Source organism: Vicia villosa, linkage group LG1 (genome assembly GCF_029867415.1).
Source record: "Vicia villosa cultivar HV-30 ecotype Madison, WI linkage group LG1, Vvil1.0, whole genome shotgun sequence".
Classification (NCBI taxonomy): Eukaryota; Viridiplantae; Streptophyta; class Magnoliopsida; order Fabales; family Fabaceae; genus Vicia; species Vicia villosa.
The window spans coordinates 39,141,576-39,161,992 of record NC_081180.1 but is presented as its reverse complement, the minus strand read 5'-3'; the positions used below and the strand labels follow the sequence as shown (position 1 = coordinate 39,161,992).

General features: G+C 33.1%; 1 protein-coding gene and 1 non-coding gene across 2 annotated transcripts; both read right to left on the bottom strand.

Moving 5' to 3' along the window:
• Window positions 1–9,960: 9,960 nt before the first annotated feature.
• Window positions 9,961–10,032, bottom strand: TRNAT-CGU (transfer RNA threonine (anticodon CGU)). Its single transcript has one exon. It is a non-coding gene; the product is annotated as a tRNA-Thr (tRNA).
• A 935-nt stretch (window positions 10,033–10,967) lies between these two features.
• Window positions 10,968–17,100, bottom strand: LOC131634765 (uncharacterized). The gene is made up of 11 exons (XM_058905393.1): window positions 16,757–17,100; window positions 16,502–16,651; window positions 16,018–16,185; window positions 15,587–15,739; window positions 15,258–15,410; window positions 14,849–15,013; window positions 14,561–14,734; window positions 13,037–13,223; window positions 12,716–12,902; window positions 11,735–11,990; window positions 10,968–11,630 (listed from the first exon to the last, which is right to left on the bottom strand). Exons 1-11 carry the CDS (start codon window positions 16,941–16,943, stop codon window positions 11,572–11,574), a joined length of 1,839 nt encoding a protein of 612 aa, XP_058761376.1. The 5' UTR covers window positions 16,944–17,100; the 3' UTR covers window positions 10,968–11,571.
• Window positions 17,101–20,417: the final 3,317 nt, after the last annotated feature.

Sequence of the window (20,417 nt, the reverse complement as noted above, 5' to 3'; positions counted from 1 at the left end):
TGTTGTGTAGGGTTAGTCACAATGGTTGGTTGTGCATGAGTCAATGGACGTTATATCTCGTGGAGATCACTGAACAGTCCATTGCAGTTAGTCACAGCAGGTAGCTGTGTAAGGAGTTAGTCACAACGCCTTATTGTGCAGGTTACTAGATTGATGAACGTTATATCCAAATGGGATCACTGAACGGTTCAGTCATCTAGGGTTTAGTCACTCGCGGGTAGCTTGTGCAGGGTTAGTCACAGCGCAGTTGGCTGTGCAGGTTGTTAGTCACGACAGAGGATCGTGCAGATGTAATCAAGCTTGGTTATAGTGGATTAAGACCTCTGTCGATAGGAAAATCACATGAAGAAGGTGGACTGGAGGTAGCCTTATTCAGAAGGTGAACCAGGATAAAAATAAACGTGTCTTTTACTTTCTGCATAATTCAATTAACTTAGAACATTCACACAGAATATCTTCAGAACTGTACTGAGACAACTCAGAAGTTCTGATGATATAAAGTAGTTAAATTGAATATCTCATTGGATATGCAACTCCATTATAAGCATGCTTCCGCAACATTAAAAGCATATCCAAAAGTTGAGATTCTAAGAGAAAGAAAAGAAACTTAAAGAAAGGGAATTTCTAAGTCATAAAGAACACAATTCAATCCCCCCTTTCTTGTGTTTTTCTCCACCTTCAATTGGTATCAGAGCATGGCTCTGTTATTGATCTCAAGATCAAACACTTAACCGTGTAGAGAGATCCAGAAGGAGAAAAACCACAATGAGTAGAAAATCAACTTCATATTCCACCACTTAGTATAATTAGAAGATGTCAAGGCAAGATCTCAAAACTCTGAGCTTATCAACTACATATCAAAAGGAGTTTGAGAATCAACAAAGAAATATTTGATAAAGCTCAAGACATCAGAAATAAGAATATGTGATCAAAGGAAATATCCAAAGATAAACACGTGTAGCTGACCAATGCGAAGTGATCTTCTCAAATTCATCAGTGCAAATCAGAAGACAAGGTAGAACAAGATTGTGAAGCTAAAGCAAGGAAAGGCAGAACTTCTGCTCAAGAAGTGGCTCTCTCTCTAAAGGAAGACAGAAGAAAAAGTTATCTTTGATACGATCATATCTTTCTAAAAATCTCTCCTTTATAATTTTTTTAATGTACATAAATCTTTCTTACATGCCTAGTTCTAGTTGTCACCTAATCTATTACCTTCTCCATGCATGTGTTGTATATCTGAGTTAACTTTAATTACTGCATTCATTTCGTAGTTATTATCTAACCAACCATATCTTGAATAAATCCAAGTCAAACTAAAATCTGACTCTAACACTAACACATGTCAGTATCTCTTGTCCGCTACTACACGCTCAACAAAGTTAATGGGAAAAGACTAGTCTCTTAAGTGTGCATCAGTATCCTGTCATATCATGACTAACGTTCCCTCATATTTTTCTTTATATACTAACCTTAGATCCAAATATCTTTCACCAAAACATCTTCATCTACCAAATACATCTGCATCTATCTCTCCTTTTTTTTCCAAATCCTTTTCACCCTAATCAAAAGTATGTCTGCCATAACCTACCGTGGAGATATAAACTACCTAAAGACCATCTCGGAAAAGGATCCTAATTTTGCTTCCTTTATGGATAGTGTAAGGGAATTAATTCGAAGCTCTCAAACCTAATACTGGGAAAACTATTTCAAAATGCTTCGAGGTCATGTTTTTCCTATGTTGGTAAAAGAATTCTGGAAATTTGCCAGGATCAGTGATGATGGAAATACAATCCTCTCTGAAATCTTCAAACTTCCCATATTTGTTACCATTCCATCGGTTGTCAAAGCCACAGGCTGTGTCTCATCTGGAGTCACCATGGAAGAGTTCCAATCTGACTTAAGATTGGTACAATCCTTCAGAACCCTGTTTGATGACTCTGTTCCTTATGAACCAAACAATCCTGAACACCTCCTTCCTTATCCTAAAATCTGGTTTAAATTCTCCCTGACAAATCTTCGTCCCAGAATGCAAGCAAGGAATGTCGTAACCCATGATGATCGAGTGTTTGTGTTTCTTCTAACACACCACTATAGGGTCGATCTCCCTAAAACAATCTTCAACCATCTTAAGGACACCATTAGGATATCCAGAAATCAAGACCACTTCCACATTCCATATGGGAGAGCTCTGTCAGAACTAATCATGAACGATGATATTTGGAGATTAGTTGGACAAGTAGGACCTAAGCAGGCACTTACTTCAGAAAGGTGTGACCGAGTGAAAAAGATTGAAGAACTCGAGGACTAATTTCTCTTACGAAGAAATTAACTCAGAAGTTATGATCAAGGCATCCTAGATGCAAGATTTCCAAGACCAGTGGAAGAAGCAGTAGTTAACATTCTGTAAAATCTAAATCTAAGTCGAAGAAAATGTTGTGATCATTGTTATATGACCAAACTTAGAAAAGATTTTGTTTTTACCTTAATCATCATTCAAATGTCTAAAAGAAAAAAATAAGTCATCTTCGCAAAATCATTAAGACTCTAAGATTAAATAAGCTTTATAGAACCCCAATATCTCTCTCTCTCTCAACTAACACTCAATCAAAAGTCATTAATTTCCCCCTAGGAATCATGCATAATAGTAATAATGTTTCACAAATATTGACCTCGATGAACTGAAAAATCTTAAAAAATCCCTTAGGCTTCTCCCATGCGCCTCTTTGTAATAATTATCCCTCCACACTAGGCTCATCTCCCTTGAAAATCATTACTCTTTGAAACCTTTCCACCTCTATAAAATCCTTCAGCCCTCAACCCAAATCTTCACTGCTCCTCACATCAAAAAAAAATATTCCACTAGCTTCATGGCTGTCAGAACCTTCCTTGGAAACGAGAACATGCTTGTGATCATCAATGAGATGAAGCTGAGTAACTCAAGTGATGAGTACAGTATCCACAAACTCTTTGAGTATCAAGGCTGGAACAAATACAAGGAAATCCTCAACAAACCCATCTACCCAAACCTTGTGAAGAACTTCTGGCTCTATGCTTCTGTCAGCAGTGATAAGCAAAGCATTACATCTCACATTTTCAGCTCCAAAATTGTCATTACAAAGGACTCCATTACTGAAGCAATTCAGTGTCCATCTGGTCATAGCCTAATATCTCTAGAGTTTCTTGATCATCTTGCTAGAATCCATCACTCGGGCTTCTCCAAGCTTCTTGTCGCCCTCAAAAGATTCTATAATAACCCAAAGAAACTAAAACCCATGAGCAGAATCTGGTATGAGTTCATAATATCAAACATCGTGCCTCGAGTAATAGGTCAGAACATTCTATCCACACGAGATAGATATCTTGCCATCTATCTTCGCAACGGTCGTAGGATAAACATGTCAGCCATCATCTTCACTCACCTGAAGGAAGCTATCATGTTCTCCAGAACTTCTCAGGAGACTTGCTATATACCCTATGGGCGAGTCATCTCTGAATTAATTGAGAAAGCTGGAATTCTAACTAACCTTAGACAAACTGCGCTTTCTAGGAGCAACATCATGTCTAGCTATAGATGTGAAGAATTTGCTTTTGATTATTCTCAGTTGTAACTATCTTTGATTTCAATGAAGTGTTATGTTCCAATGTTTTGTCCTTTATGTTATCTGCTGAATATTTAAACTGTTTGAACTCTCTTAATCATGAAACAGAAAAGATATATATGAACTAAATCAACTGATTATAAACTGAAAAAAATACATTGATAAAGACTACAAAATTCAGGGGGAGTTATAAATCAGAAAATTAATTACCCAATTAAGGGGGAGACTATATATCTCAGGGGGAGAATACCATTTTAATTCACCTAATCTCATCTAATCCTCTTAAAAGCTTTTTGATGATAACAAAAAGGGGGAGAAAGAATAACAGATTTTGATAACAGATTTTGATGAATATTTGCTTGACTAAACATAACAAAAGGGGAGAGAGAATTGATTTTACTGATGATTAAATCACTTGATTGAACATGTAAAAGGGGTGTAATATATTCACTGGGTTATTATTATTATCATCTCAAAAAATTGTTCCATCAAAATACATGGTTTTGGCATCACCAAAAAGGGGGAGATTGTTAGAACAAGATTGAAAATCTATGTTCAGAATCTAGTTTTGATGATAACAAGCATATGTTTTGTAAGTAAAAATTTTATTACTAATGGTTTCATTAAGTGTGCAGATACTACGCTATAAGTCTTATACAGGATTCATCAGAAAAGAAGTACAACGACCACATCAGAAACTGGCTCAGATATGAAATCAAACATCTAGAAGATTGATGAAGCTAAACATCATTCATCAGATGTTCTGATTAAGAATACGTCAAACAAGCCAAAATCAGCAAATCAGAAGTAAAGAAACAACAATGAAGAACAAGACCATTCAGAAGAATATGCAACAACAATAGTACCACAAGAAGCTAGAATATACTCTGTTAGGGCTGACAATAAACCGAACCAACTCGAAAATAGTTCAGAATTTGGGTCGACAATTAAATCAATGAATTATAGGTTCAAGAACCAAATGAGCTGAATATGAGCTAAAAATTAAGTTTGTTAACTAAATGAGTTGAACTTGAACGATACATAGTTCGACTCGTTAGGTTCATGAGTCAACTCGATTATATATGAGATGAATTATATTGTTTTTAAAAGTAGGTTTAAAGATTTGCTCCAAATCTTAGCCCTATATTTTCTTTTAATCTAACGTTTTTAATTGATAATTTATACTCTCAAGTGAGCAAAATATTTTTAAAAAATAATTATACAAATAAAATCAACGTTGTGTAAATTCCAATTTTATAAATTTTATTTTATTTTTATATTTTAAAAAATATAAATTTAAAATATCAAATATATAAAAAAAGTAGACTTTAAAAAATGACTTTTAAGTCCGTGAAACAAACGAGTTGAACCTAACGAGATGAACCTAATGAGTTAAATTGAGTTGTTCGTAAATTTCTAAGGAGTCGAGTTTGAGTTGAAAATAAGTTCGTGACAAACTCGAACCGAATTTGAGTTGAATTAATTCTTAATGAGTCGAGCTGAACTGAGGCGAGTTTAACTTGACTCGACTCATTTCTATCCCTATACTCTATTGTTGCAGTTTGGTCAGATATTCCACATTAAAAAATATAGGGTTAAATGACTTTTACCCCCTGTCATATAGGCGCGTTTTGGTTTACCCCCTTAAATTTTTTTTTTAAGCAGACCTTAACAAATAAAGATTCCATCATTAAAACCCATGTTCTATTTTTTTGGCCAAGATTCTTAGAATCTTGCCTACATGGACAAAAATAATGTGTTGACTGTATATTTGTTGCACACGTGGCATTTATTTATTTTTTTTTTTAATTTCCACGTGGAATTTTTTTTTTAAATTTGTTTTAACTTCGTACTTGTAGGTTAAAATGGGATACTCCCACCAAGTTTTGGGTTGAACAATATAGATGCACCATTTTAAAACTGAAACAATATAATTATTTTCAAATCTTAAATAGTTACAATATAATTAGTTAGAAATCTGAACAATATAATTAGTTACAAATCAGAACAATATAATTATTTTCAAATCTTAAATAATTACAATATAATTATACAGGATATATTAATAATTAGTTACAATATAATTATACAGTATATATTATACATAGTTATAATTAGTTACATAGTTATAATATAATTAGTTACAATATATAATATATACTATAGTTACATATAACTAATCACAATATAATTATTTAAATAAGTTTAAAATAAAAAATAATTTAATAACGTTAATATATAATTAAAAAAATAATGTTAATTTATTAATTGTATTTTATATAATTAAAAAAATATCGTTAATATATTAATTGCCACCCCCTACTTATCACTCAAATAGGTTTGAGTGAAAATAATTTCTTAAATAATAGCTTCTATTGTTTAATTTCTTACATTTATTTTATTATATGATTTATACTGTTATTATTCTTTTGTAGCTTTGGCCTTTTTCTTCTTATGAATCTTTAAAATATAATATCGTAGTACTTGAATTGAAAAGATTTTTATGTCACCTACCATTATATGGCACAAATTCAAACTCATCAAACTTGGCAAAAAAAGTTAGGCAAAATAATTTAGTTTTGATATTTAACCTTTTAACAACCAATCAATAAAGTTAAAAATATATATATATAAAATAAAATAAATTAAAAATAAACTTTCTTTAAAAACAATTAAAAATTAATCTATAAAAAAAATTAAAAATTTTTTACAAAAAAAAAGAATTTCCACGTGGAAATTAAAAAAAAAAATGCCACATGGCGTGTAGAGCTGTCAAAATGGGCCGAAGTCCATGGGCCGGCCCATTTGGCCCGAAATTTTTTAGGGCCTGGGCCTCATTTTTCGAGCCCATTTACATCCGTGCCTTTTTTAGCCCGGCCCTAAAAAGCCCTAAAAAATATGGGACGGCCCGTATGGGCCATGGGTAGCCCACCGGCCCAAAAAAATTAAATATTTTTAATATAATTAAAATTTATCCTTTCCTAATTATAATTATTATAAAAATTTATAACATTTTCTTGTTATAATTATCATAAAATTATAATTGTCATGAATATTTATAACTTAAAATTTGTTGGAACAAGTTATTTAATTATTTGTGCTACATTATATAATTTGTGATGTATTTTGGATAGTTTACATTAAGTTAATGTGTTGTTTTACATTTTAATTATTAACTTATATGGATTATTTAGAAATTATAATTTTGGATATAAAATTTAATATATATATATATATATATATATATATATATATATATATATATATATATATATATATATATATATATATATATATATATATATATATATATATATATATATATATATATATATATATATATATATATATATATATATGGCTAAATTACAGTTTTGGTCCCCCTATTTTGGTCAATTCACGAAATCAGTCCCCCTATTTAGTTTTTAAACAGTTTTGGTCCCCCATGTCCATTTTTCGTCCAAAAAATATTGATTTTTCAGTTTTTTTGTATTCGTGAGATACTTTCTGAACGAGAGAGAATGTAGAGAGCGTTTTTTAGAGAATGAAAGAGATGAACGAACAAGTAGGGAGAAAAAGATGACGATTAGAGAAGACGATTAAAGGAAGAAAACATCGTCAATAATTAATATTTCTTATTCCAAGTCAATAAAAGTATGCTACGTATCTAAAAAACTGTACACAAAAGTATTTTTTGAATGAAAAATGGACATGGGGGACCAAATCTGTTTAAAAAATAAATAGGGGGACTGATTTCATGAGTTGGCCAAAATAGGGAGACCAAAACTGTAATTTAGCCTATATATATATATATATATATATATATATATATATATATATATATATATATATATATATATATGTATTCTTGCATGCAATTATATGGTTACTTACAAAAATAAGGAGAAAATGTTAATTTTTTATAGAAATGGGCCCGTTTAGGGCCGAAGCCCATTTAGGGCCGGGTAGCCCGCAGCCCAGACAGAGCCGGGCCTGGGTAGTAAAATTAGAGCCCATTTAAAAATGGGTTTTTTGGGCCCGGCACTAAAAAGCCCGAAGCCCATATGGGCCGGCCCATATGGGCCGGGTAGCCCATATTGACAGCTCTAATGGCGTGCCACGTATGTAGATTTTGTTGAAATCTTAATCCAGAGTCAAATATGATGGAATCTTTATTTGATAAGGTCTGCTTAACAATTTTTTTTAAGGGGGGTAAATCAAAACACGCTCATATGGCAGGGGGTAAAAGTCATTTAAACCAAAAATGTAACATCCCGACTTTTGAGACATTAAATTTTAAAAGTTTAAGTGAAAAAATAACTATCTTTTAACTTTAAAAATAAGTTATAAAATTCATTGAATATAAAATAAGGAGTGAATAAAATTATGTTATATTATAAATATTTTAAATTTGATTTTTAGTTCCTATAACTTGGTCACGAGCCCTGATCACAAACTACATAGTCCCTTGAAGATAATCATGAACACCGGCCTTACCCGACCACCTCGTCTATAAGAGCTTTCAAGGTCTCTGCATGAGCATTAGATTCCTAAAGAAGAGTTTGTTTATGCTCATTTGATTATTGAGTTTTCTCCTCAACAACATTAGAAGCATCCTGATATCGCTTCTACACCATTTTGAAGGCACCCTCTAACTTAATTACCCAGTGAGAGTCGTGTATTTTTGTCTCCTTTTGCAAAGAGTTAGAAACCTAACCTTCTCTTGCAATGTAGTAAGCTCATTTTGGAGAGTAGAGCACCTCAGTTCTATAGCTTCAAATTTCGCTTTCCACGTATACATTTCCTTGGTGGAATTTCTTGGAGCCAATCATACCAGGAAAAACAAGGGAGAACAAAGAAGCAACCTTGAACAAACTATGAGTAATCTCAGACATGAGTTTCATCTTCTCTGTCTCGGGGATATTATAAACGAAGAATAAATATGAAATCGAGACAATAACGACTACCTCCTCATGAGTGCGAGCAAGCCTGTGAAGAAAATATGTTTGTCATTGACATGAAGGGAGTTACCTCCTCTGAGGCATCATCCTCAATGACCCGAGTTTATTTTGGAGAACCTTCTTCTTGGGGGGATCGTTGATCTTCATCGTGGACCCTCTCTGTTGAAACTGAAGGCATAGTCGACTTCCCCACAGTTAAAGTAGCTGCAACATCCACAACTTGATCTACCTCAGTGTAAAAACAGAAGTCTCGGTAGCCAAGACAAGGGCAGTGTTCATCGGAGGAGGCAAATGTTTGTGAGTTGGTCGATTTTAGTGAATAATTCTTAGATTGCATTTGAGCAAAAAACATTGTTTACCACTTAGTCATGGAAGTAAGAAACGTTGTAAATTCATCGCGTTTAGAATGGATAAAACAAGATCTGAATTCCCACAAATTGGATTTTAATCACATTCGAGCAGACAACGTTGTTAACTACTTGCGCATGAGAAGAATGAAGCGTGAGTTTGAGTTTTGCATCGAAATTGATAAGATATCATTTATTTATGAAAAGTTTTTGGAGTCGCGCTAGGACGACAAAAAATAGTTTGAAAAAGAAAAAATATAATTGTAATAATCAACTATCCAACAAACGTCTAAGAACAAAAGGAAAAAGGAAAAATATTAATGAGCCTACAAGAGCACTAAACCATCAAGAAAGGGTACAATACACTTAACATATAGGAACATCATCTAAAGGAGCATATGACTAAAGACATGAAGATCACATCTCCATCTACCTCGTGTGTTCATATAAGAACATCATTTAAAGGACATTGTTAAAAATATTTGTGAATATTCATTTTCTTAGTGTTCCACATTCTTTTATACAATCTACAACTTCATTAGGGAATAATTTTACTAATTGCTAGTCATTTTTTCTACTAATATCAAAGACATTATTCACATACTTATAACTCACAAGTTTTGTGTTCACTCATACTATTTCATAACAATTTGTTGTTATATATCTTTTTATTAATTTGTAAATAGGAATTAAGGTGGTTCCTTTGTATAGTACATAAGAAGAAGATTTACCAGAAATCACAAACAACCATTGATAGAAGAACATGTAAGAATAAATCCGCGGTGCTTTTGTAGGGTAAGTTGCAACGCAAGCAATTTGTAGGCGTGCAGAATTATGAAATCAAATCCTTTATGAGCTTTGTATTGTGGTCCAATTTTAATGTACATTATTAGTTAATAATAATGGACCACTTATATTGGTACATGTTCTTCTTCCTTTTTGTCAGCGCTAACTAATTCAACAAGAAAAATCTACACAAACATTTACATTTGAGGACAAAAATTAAGAGGTCTTTTGTCTCTAGTTCAAACTTCCAGTGGACGAAAAAAATAAAGCCCCCGGCGAGGATCGAACTCGCGACCTTTCGCTTACGAAGCGAACGCACTACCACTATGCTACGGAGGCTTGTGTTTGAATGCTTCTGTAGTTGTTTATATTCTATTCTTAAAGTTAATGCACTAATACTTTTTTACTTGATTAATTTTCTGGTAATAAATTTGGTACCCATACTAAAGTAAAATACAACTTTGCTTAAATTATATCATTATTATTATTTTTTTTTTTACAATTTAATATTTATTTTAGCAGCTTAAATACACACATTTTTGCACCAACACCTTCATATTCTTGACTATAGACAGTGAAGAACAGTGTATGGTTCATGATTTTGTTTATCAATGCATTTTTATACGACAGTAACATATGTTAAAACTTGTAGCTCTAGGTTCAAAAAAAAATTTTATAAAAACTTATTTATATAAATTGATCACTTTTATTTTAGCTCACATAAACCGACTCCATATAAAGATGAATATGGACGTTGGAACTATAGTTAGAACCAAGGTGAGAAAAAAATAAAATTAAAAAACCATATAATATACAATGTTAATGTCAGATTTTATGTAAAAAGTAATATTTCTCAAGTTTATTTGAGTTTATTTTTCTGAAATCAAATTATATGTAAACAAAATTAATATGTATTTATTTAAATAATGCTATGAGATGTATTAATATTATTTAATAATAACTATTGTTTATGTTAACAATGTTCTCCATTCAGCACAATTTAAACAATCCATATAGAACTGGTTCATCTTTAAAAAAATATATTAAATTGAATCTTAAAGTACTTGAGTTATTTAAATGCATTAACCTTTACAAAATAAATCAATTGGATAATGCTAACGAGTGCCCCAGGGGCACTGGTTAAGAGATTAAAAAGGTAAGTTAAACATTATTTAATAAAGTAAAAAGATATGTTTTTACCTAAAATATATGTATTAAATGAACTGAAAATATAAATGATTAACTTTTTTAAAAGAAAATTAGGTGTATTCAATGCATTAAATCTAAAATATTTTCTTAATTTGGAATGCTTAAGCAGTGCCCCTGGGGCACTCGTTCGCATGACCCAAATCAATTATACATATCACAAGCATCCTCAATTCATAGCTTCTTATATTTCCAACTTTCTAAGCAACAAAGAAACTCATATATTTCTGTCACATGTCATTAACAAGGCTCAAAACATTTAAGATCAAGTTTGATCCAATTTCAAAACAATTAAAATAAAATAAGGTTTCATTCTATGACCTGATAACAGAATCAAAAGAAAAGCTTCTAACAAAATTTTCTTTCCTAGCAATGAAAGAAAGAAGTATGAATGGAAATAATAAATAGATAATGATAACTCTATGGTTTCAAACTAAAAACTACTTTTTATCACCTACCTACACCTAAGGTAACCATGGTTTCTTGTTCAATAAAAAATGCGGATCAAACAGGCGTCAACACAATAGTGTTTTTGACCGACCATTTGACGATGTTAGCCTATACCAATACCACCGGTTATATTGATTGACCTTTATGATCACCATCAGAAGATGAGGTATGTACAAATGCAAAGCAAACAAGGTCTTCATTTTCGTTCTCCTCAGCTCAAATTCATTTTGTCGGTTCACTGCATTCTCCTGTTCTTGGAGTTGTAGAATCCACCACTGCACCTGCAATACAAGTTCATAAGAATATGGAAATATTGGATCATGCTAGACCCAGGAAAACTGAAATCCATGTAAGTATGTAACCCAAGCGCGCAACGTTTTCATACCTTGATTTGAGAAATTCACAGCACTCTCGGCTGTGGCAGGTTTCAGAAATTCTGTGCTGCAGTTTGGTGTGTCGTTATTTTTATCATGACTTGAAGCTTCTAAGTTAGGAATCACCACATTTGTTTGAACATTTGTTTGGTCTTCAACTATGGAATTTGTCCCATGATTTGCCCCATCATTTTTCATGTTTTCCCCCAAGGTTGGTGTTTCAGTTTTTTCAGCATTTTGATTCAAAGAAGCAGCTTCTGGTTCAACCTGCATGATAGCGATAGTCAGGTATTTATAAAAGAAACCTTAAAAGAGACCAAGCCAATACATGGGCCAGACCGCCAGAGTACAATGATTATAAATAATTACAATTATACAGCATTTATAACAACGCTGCCGAATGGCATGGCGGATATTTGGACAACAGTCATAGGAAATTTGTAAAGGGATACCTGCCACGACGGCGCCATAGGCCGCAATGGTATTGCTTATATGGAAGATTTTGGAACCTCCGCCATCGACAATAATGAAACGGGATGATCTTTCAACCCATAATTACAAGATCCAAGTATACCAACCTCATTTGAGAATTAACAATGACATCTTACTAAGGAAAAATCATGATATATAAAACTAAAAATAATGTAACCATAAGGAACAAAAAGATTTCTTTTGTACAGAAAAGATATCACTGAAACATGTCATTTGAATTACACTGGCCACAGGTCATAGGGGTAAAAAAAAGTCAGGGGAAAACTTTAGGCAAAGTTTTAGAAAATATCTTAGGATGGTGCTAATTCTTTACAGGAAATAGAGCGAAATTTTCAAGGAGATATGTACAGTGTGTGCTACAAACTAAACTCTGGAAATTCAATAATCCCATACACCGCATACATCGCTTGCAGCAGTTCCAGAAATTCTATATACAAGAAAACATGATAAATTGACAATATTAAATCATAACACAGACCAACATAAGTAAGAATACAGACCTTATGGTTAACAGAAGCATTGGCAGTTATTGGATTGCTTGCTGCAAGTGCAACGACAGCATCAGAACTGTGACCGAGAGATTCTGGATGTCTATTTTCCATTTGACTTTGCTTAAGCACTTTCGGAAACATATTTGAATGTGTACCATTTGAGATGCCACCATCAATTTCACCAGCAGTCCTTTTCCTGCTTTGACAGTTAAGCATAACTCAAAATTCAAACAAACTAGATAAAAAGACATGCTTACTATTAGGCTAGCATGTAGAAACACAACGCAAAGTGAAAATAGTACATGGACGGGAAGAACTGAGAAGACATACCTACTAAGAGCATGAGCAGATGGCTGAAGAGGGTTTTGTTTGTTTAAAAACAGAATTCCACGAAGAGGCTTTCCATCAATAACAGTTTCAATAGTGTATCCTTCAGAGATGTTTTCAGTAACCTTGGCTTCAAATGATTTCTTTCCATGAGAAGGCAGCAATTGATTTACTGGGATATTTGGTCTATCTGCATTAATGACACATATTTAGCTATTCTCAATCGGTATGTTAAAATATACACTGTCAAACAGTAATTCCATTTTTTCCTTGTGGTTCCTTATTTTATTCCAGTGTTGTCAATTGCGGGTCACAAAAATAGTGGATTGTTCAATTTTCACTACGTTATAGTGCTAATAGTGCTGCTATAGCCGCTACTCTAGGTTGTTAATCTCGGATAGCGACGCGAAGTGACAAACCCCCAAAATTCTGTAGCGGATAGCGGGATGACCATTATTGTGAAGACTAAAAACATGTACATGTTAAACATAAATTCCAACACACAAATACTTAAAAATAGATGAAAACGCAGATTTACAGGAGCAATTAATAATCATAATAAACTGTCATATCCCATCAAAATAAGTTCCAATCAAAATCAAGTTATAAAAGTATTCAAAATGACTTAACCAAGTTCTAAAAGAAAACAAAACGAAATTTTTAAACCACATTCGCGTCCGCCTCATCTTCACTTCTTAGATTCGCCACCTTACTATTACCTTGTTCATCACTTGATTCAAACTTGTTCTTCCTCCCTAAACTACGCATCTCGATTAGGCGAAGGCAGAAGAAAGCGGCGAAGCAAAATGAAAAAAAACAGTGAAATTGAAGAAGCATAACATATAGGGTTATATATTAGGTCCCTAAAAGGATGGGAAAGACCAATATACCCTTAAAAAATAAAATTATGTTTCAAAATACTAGGGTTTATGTTTTTCCCCCAAATTAAGAATGGCGTTAAAGAAAATGCCATGGCGCTGCTATTACGCCGCTACCAAACTGCTTTTTGTGGCCGCTATGACCGCTACCGTCAATAGGCTTCGCAGGCCACTAGTGTTGCAGTGAGGGGCCGCGCCACCATACTATGCCGCTATAGCGACATTATCACGCGCTATTGACAACCTAGGGCTACTTGGCAAATTTGTACTAAATAGTGTAAGTGTATCTCCGAATAAAAGCAATTTAATCAAATTCCACAACACAAAAGCGCTATAGCGCCGCTATTTGACAATACTGTTTTATTCGGCACTGACTTACCATAACTACACTCCACATCAAAGATTAATGCATACTAGTTGGAAGAACTTGTTAGACTCTAATAAATGAATACTACAAAGAATTCCAACTGTGAACACAAACTTTACTGCCTTAAATTCAATTATTGCCAAATGGCCCAAATCTTTATGCATAAGCCCCGTATACCTTAGAAGAACTTCCTCAATCCAATAATATACCAAGGTCAAAATTATACTTTAAGATTTCCGTGAAACTGAAACTTTATATGTATATATGAAGGTAAATTCTTACTTGGCTGGTTATAATTCAGCACACTCATGACCTGGCCAATATCAGCACCCACTCCATATCCAACCATAACTTGATTTTGGCCAGGAATGAGGTTTTGTTCTTCTTGGCATTTCAGCTTCAATTGCTTCTTCATAGATAACTTCTCTGGTCTCTGTTCACTTTCCCTAGCAATACCTGAAAATCAGACATGTATCACAATTTGTTATTTAATGATATATAGAAAAGCCATAACCAAATGATTGCTTTGGAAAAATTTAATACAAGCAAATATAAAACACTTTGTTGAACCTGTATATAGGTAATACATATCATCCAGGGCTTCAAGACTTTTATTACAACCGCCGATAAACACAAGAACACCACCCTTAAATGGGTCTAAACAGTCACCAGCTACAGAAAATCTAGCAGAAGGACAATTGGTTGTAGTTGTAACGTTTGTCCAAATACCAGTATCTGTAAAGTATAAGAAGTGAATGATCATATGAGCAAACATAGTCAATAAAAGACAGTTACTGGCATCTCAACTTTGTCCAGTGAGGGTTTAATTCGCTACTAAGAAGACAAAGAGTGTATTCAAAAGGTTGGAGAAAATAAATTATACCCCCAATATGGTTCTACGTTTTTTAAAAAGTTAAACCGCGATATAACAAGAACAAAAAATAAGAAGAATGAATCTAATAAGCTATATTGAACATACCAATATCAAGCATATAAAGGTCATTGTATAGATTTTGAGCGTCTGTAAATCCACCGAAAACGAACAAATTCTTGCCAAAAGAAACTGTGGAATGACCAGCCCGAGGTGGTAATAATTGGCCTGATGTACCCAGCTCCCTCCACATTAGAGTATCTAATATTTACAGAAGTTCCAAAGAAAATTATTATATTCTGATAAATTGCCCATACTAGTGCATCATTAATTAATAAGTATAAGGATTAACTTTAGGCAGAGTTACTCATCTTGACAACACATTAAAAACATTGAACAAAGGATAAACAAAAGATAGAGATAAAACAGGTTGATACCAGTGTCAAGGATATGAACATCAGACAAATAATAATCATGCCCATCTTCACCCCCTATCACAATAATTTTGTTCTTCCACGATGAGCAAGTGTGGCTATCACGAGGAGATGGTGGTGTGCCTGATGTTGTAGGGCGCATCCAAACAAGCGTCTCTGCAGGCGAAACAGTAAAAAAGAATTATCAGAATAATCCACATCTGATACCATAATAAAAAGCAAAAGACAAACTCTCAAATACAAATGTAAATGCAAGAAGAAAATAAACGAAAAACGAACTGAAAAATTCGCAGTTGAAATTATAATGTTCCCAGTCAATTTATCATACTTAGTGTCACGTCACTTACATAAGATCTCATTTAAATGTCAAAGAGGATTAATTGTGCGATGAACTAGCTTGATCAATAAATAACATTATGAAGAGCAAACGTTACCTGTATTCAGTATGTAAAGATCATTGTAGTAAACCTCATTGTTATTATCAGCAGATTTTCCACAACCACCAAAAATATAAAGCCGTTTCCCAACAACAGCCGCGCTATGACCCTCTCGTGCCTCCGGCCCTTGTCCTCTTATAACCGGAGAATCCCATGTTTGCAAAGCTAAAAATAATTCACCATCCGAAAGTTATAAATATATAAAGACCGTGTAACTAACTAACTGCATAACATCTTCAGCTTTACGCAAAGATCAACCAACTTCAGCTAAAATCCACATATTTTGGCTTCTATAGGCAAAATAGATACCCTCCACCTTCACCCTCTCTCCACTGACACAGTCTTCATTATTGGATAAATTTCAAATGAAGGCCCACAAAATAGATCCCACATAGATTTTGACATAATAGAGTGAATCAAATAGTGCATTTTCTTCTTAAGGCAACAAACATATACATATATAAGAAACATAAAAACTCACAAGTGTCTAAAATATGCAAATCCTTGAGTGGATTCATCCCATCAGTACCCCCAAACACAAACAGTTTATGACCAATAACACTGCAAGTGTGACTATCCCTAGCAGTAGGCGGAGAGCCTTTTATTTCAGGCTGGCTCCATATCTGATTCACTGCAAATCAAATCATCAAACAGAAAAAAGACACATTATAAAATCAAAAAAAAAAACCTAATTAAAAAAGAAAAATGGCATTGAAGAGTGAAGAGAGACAGAGACCAGTGTCAAAGACATGAACTTGATTAGTTTGGCAGTTATCTTTGCCATAACCACCAAAGACATAGATATGTCTACCACCATTAATGGAGTTACATGTGTGACCCCACCTTTTGCCTGGCCCAGATATGAGTTCTCCACCTTCACCCTCTTTTCCTATCGCCTTAACCTCAATCTTTTCCCACCTCATTATCGATGATGAAATTGGAAAATCAAATTAAAATTTTTAAATAAATAAAAAGATTTATTTATTTTTTTGGTGGGGACGAGAGTGAAAATGAAATCGAGTGAATAGAAGAAGAAAGAAAGAAAGAAAGAAAGGGCATGCAGAGATTGGAAAAAAGATTAAAAAGTGTTAAATCACAGCGAGAGTGAAACTGATACAGAGAAAACAAAACCAGTAAAAATAATGTAAATAAATATATATATGAAATTAAAAATATATAAATCTAAGGGTGAATGTTTCTTTCAGGTAGTTTGATCGCGAAATAATGGAGAAAAACGTGGCAGGTTGGTTACTCGTTGGATTTCATCATTTTATTTTAATATATATATATATATATATATATATAGTCTTTTGATTTATTTTAATTAAACATTCTATTTAGGGCAGATATATACGGTTCATTCAATAAAACTATTACTATTGTTTTGTTTTTTTTAGTTTATCTCCTTAAATTTCTTTAAATAGAATGTTTATTAAATAAAATTGATATTGTGTATACATTAGTGGTGATAAAATGTGGAAGATGAACTACGTCACAATGGTTAAATAGGGTTTCATTTTATTACATTTTTGTCACTATTAAATTATGGTTAAATATATTTATATATATTTTATCATAATTGAACTTTGGTGAAACTGAAAGTATTACACAAGGTTTCTAAAAATTTTAAACGGTTTATAGGGTTTCAGGTTTGTGGTCATTTATAATATTTAGAGATGGTAATTTTTAAAAAATTTCATGTATTTTTTTTTTAAATTGGACCTAATCAAAAGTGGTTCCTATGTTGCACCAGGTATGAATATGAACTTGATATGTACGTTTTTATTTCTTCCATAATTTTCTATGAGAATCATGGTCATTTTGACTTAAGTCGTCTTTTGTTATACAGTTTGTTTTTTACTTCTAGTGACTTTGCTCTTTAAGAGCTTAAGTGTGACATTTTTTATAAGTTAAAGTAAATTAAAGATAACATAAAAAGAAAAAACTTAAGGGACGTTGTATACATGGGTTTCAAGTTGCCAACGATTTATAATACTCAAATAAGGTCATTTTTATATTTTTCAGTTAAGTTGGTAATATTTTTAAACTTTTCTTCCCAATTTGGACTAAGAAAATTGTTTATTTCTCTACTGTAATATGTTGTGCCAACCATAAATGCATTCTTGATATGTGTGTTTTTGTCCTTTTATATCATGTCTTAAGATTGTGCTTGCCTTTACTTAAGTCGTCTTCCCTCACACAAACAATCTTTAACTTCTATTAAATTCCTCTAAGTCAGTTTTTTTGTAAGCATTACCTAGAAATTAACATAGATGTTCATATAATCTAAAATAATCTATGGGGATTTAGGTTAGTAGGTCATACCCATATAAGAGCATTCATCGTTATGCCTACAATTGTGGAAGTTGAGATGGAAGATGCACATATTGCATAAACAAAAGGAATCCTTCTCGCGACATACTTCGCAAAATCTCTGCAATCTACAAATTGCATAATCAAATAGGATGCAAAAGTGGTGGTTGAAGAAATTCAATTAAAGGCCTGCCTGAGGAAAGATAGCTACTCAAGATCGTGGTTGCCTTTACTTAAGTTGTCTTCCCTTATACAAACAATCTTTAACTTCTATTACTTTTCTCTATGTCAGTTTTTTATAAGCATTGCCTGGAAATCAACACAGATGTTCATATAATTTGAAATTATCTATGGGGATTTGGGTTAGTAAGTCATACCCACATCAGAGCATTCATTGTTGTGCGTACAATTATGGAAGTTGAGATGGAAGATGCACAAATTGCAGAAACAAAAGGAATTCTTCTCGCGACATACTTCACGAAATCTTTGCAATATAAAAAATTCATAATCAAATAGGATGCAAAAGTGGCGGTTTAAGAAATTTAATTAAAGGTCTACATAGGGAGGATAGTTACACAAGCTCATGAGGAATCCGTCAACACAAACTTTGTTTTCACTGTAGGGTAACGACACGATTGTACCATTCTCTTGACTCAAGATAGGAGCAGTTTGAAAAAGGATCTTAGAGTGTCCATTAACGCCTTTTTTTCTCATCAGAGTTATACCTTAAAGACTTGTCGTGACATGGAAGAAGAGGAAACAAGCACAACGTAATACAATAAATAGTTGTGTCCTAAGTTCGGGAAGATGAATCGGTCCCAAAAAGGAATATATTGATTATGTCTTAATTAGATAGACTGTAGGTGTCGTGATTTACTTTAAAGACAGTGTCTCTGGTTCAAGTCCATAATGGCCCGATTGCATTGAGGAAAAGATTAAAAGACTAACTTTACTCCTACATGAATACTCCAACACGAATCTTAACTCAATTAGCAGAGATATCCTTAGAGAAATCCAACAATATGTGGGTGTTGAATCCTCCTTGTGAAATAACTTGTATACTAGCCATGATTTGACCTTTTCTTATTAATAAAAATCAGTTACAATTCTAAAAGAAAAAATGGATTAAAGGAAAATTTGAAAATTTTGGGGAAATAAACCATATATAGAAAATGATGATAATAATAATAATAATAATAATAATAATAATATTAAAAATAATAACAACAACAATAATAATAATTCTAGACCGATCATAGCTTCCAAGGATAAAGGCTCAATATTAAATCAGTGGAACATCAAACATAGAAAACGTAAACTCTTTTTTCCCAATGAGCGAGCAATCCCTTGCACGAGTACCTTGCCAATAGTTCAGATTAATCTGAAGGGTAAACACAATTCACATCTTGTCACTCGCGTTCAATTGTCAAACATTTTGCCTATTTAGAAGGAAAGCATGTTATTTCTCATTTAAATGCCATTTTCACTCTCATATTAAATTGAGCATTAGAGTACTAATATGGGAGATCATCCCCCTCCCCACGTAGCAAGTTTTGCATCCTCACTTTTCAATCAACTTTATTTCCACTATAGAATATTGGTGTTGTCTATGGGAATTTACTTTTGATTCCTACGATTTTCCATGATTAAATATTTAATGATTCAATCGAATCTCCTCCATCAGAAATTTGGATCTCCTTCGCTCAAAGTGAAGATCTTCATTCTCGATCACTTCTCTCGAAACCCAGAGCGAACAAAGATCCCATACTTGCTCGCATCCTTGATAGTTGAATTCTGAGAACACTAAAAAAGCCGCCAAAGCTCTAGAGCTACGACTGGACCGGGGATCTGGACAAACATGTTGAGCATGCAGATACTTGTATAGACTACTATTAGGCCCATGAAGTCGTAAAGTACAAACTTTTTGCAATAACTTTGACTGGATCAACAATAGTGTAGTTCAAATCTCTTTTGGTGGAAGTGAAGATTCCTAGACAGGCTTGTACAAGGCTTTTTCCTCCCACTTCATCGCCTGGAAGAGGCAACCCACTACCATGTATGTATTTAGTGGGATCATCTAAGGC

Coding starts and splice junctions, on each gene's coding strand:
- LOC131634765 (XM_058905393.1), bottom strand. CDS start 16,943: ATGAGGTGGGAAAAGATTGAGGTTAAGGCGATAGGAAAAGAGGGTGAA. Junction 16,186..16,501: donor TTTGCATATTTTAGACACTT/GTGAGTTTTTAT, acceptor AATTATTTTTAG/CTTTGCAAACATGGGATTCT. Junction 14,735..14,848: donor TATGTATTACCTATATACAG/GTTCAACAAAGT, acceptor TCTGATTTTCAG/GTATTGCTAGGGAAAGTGAA.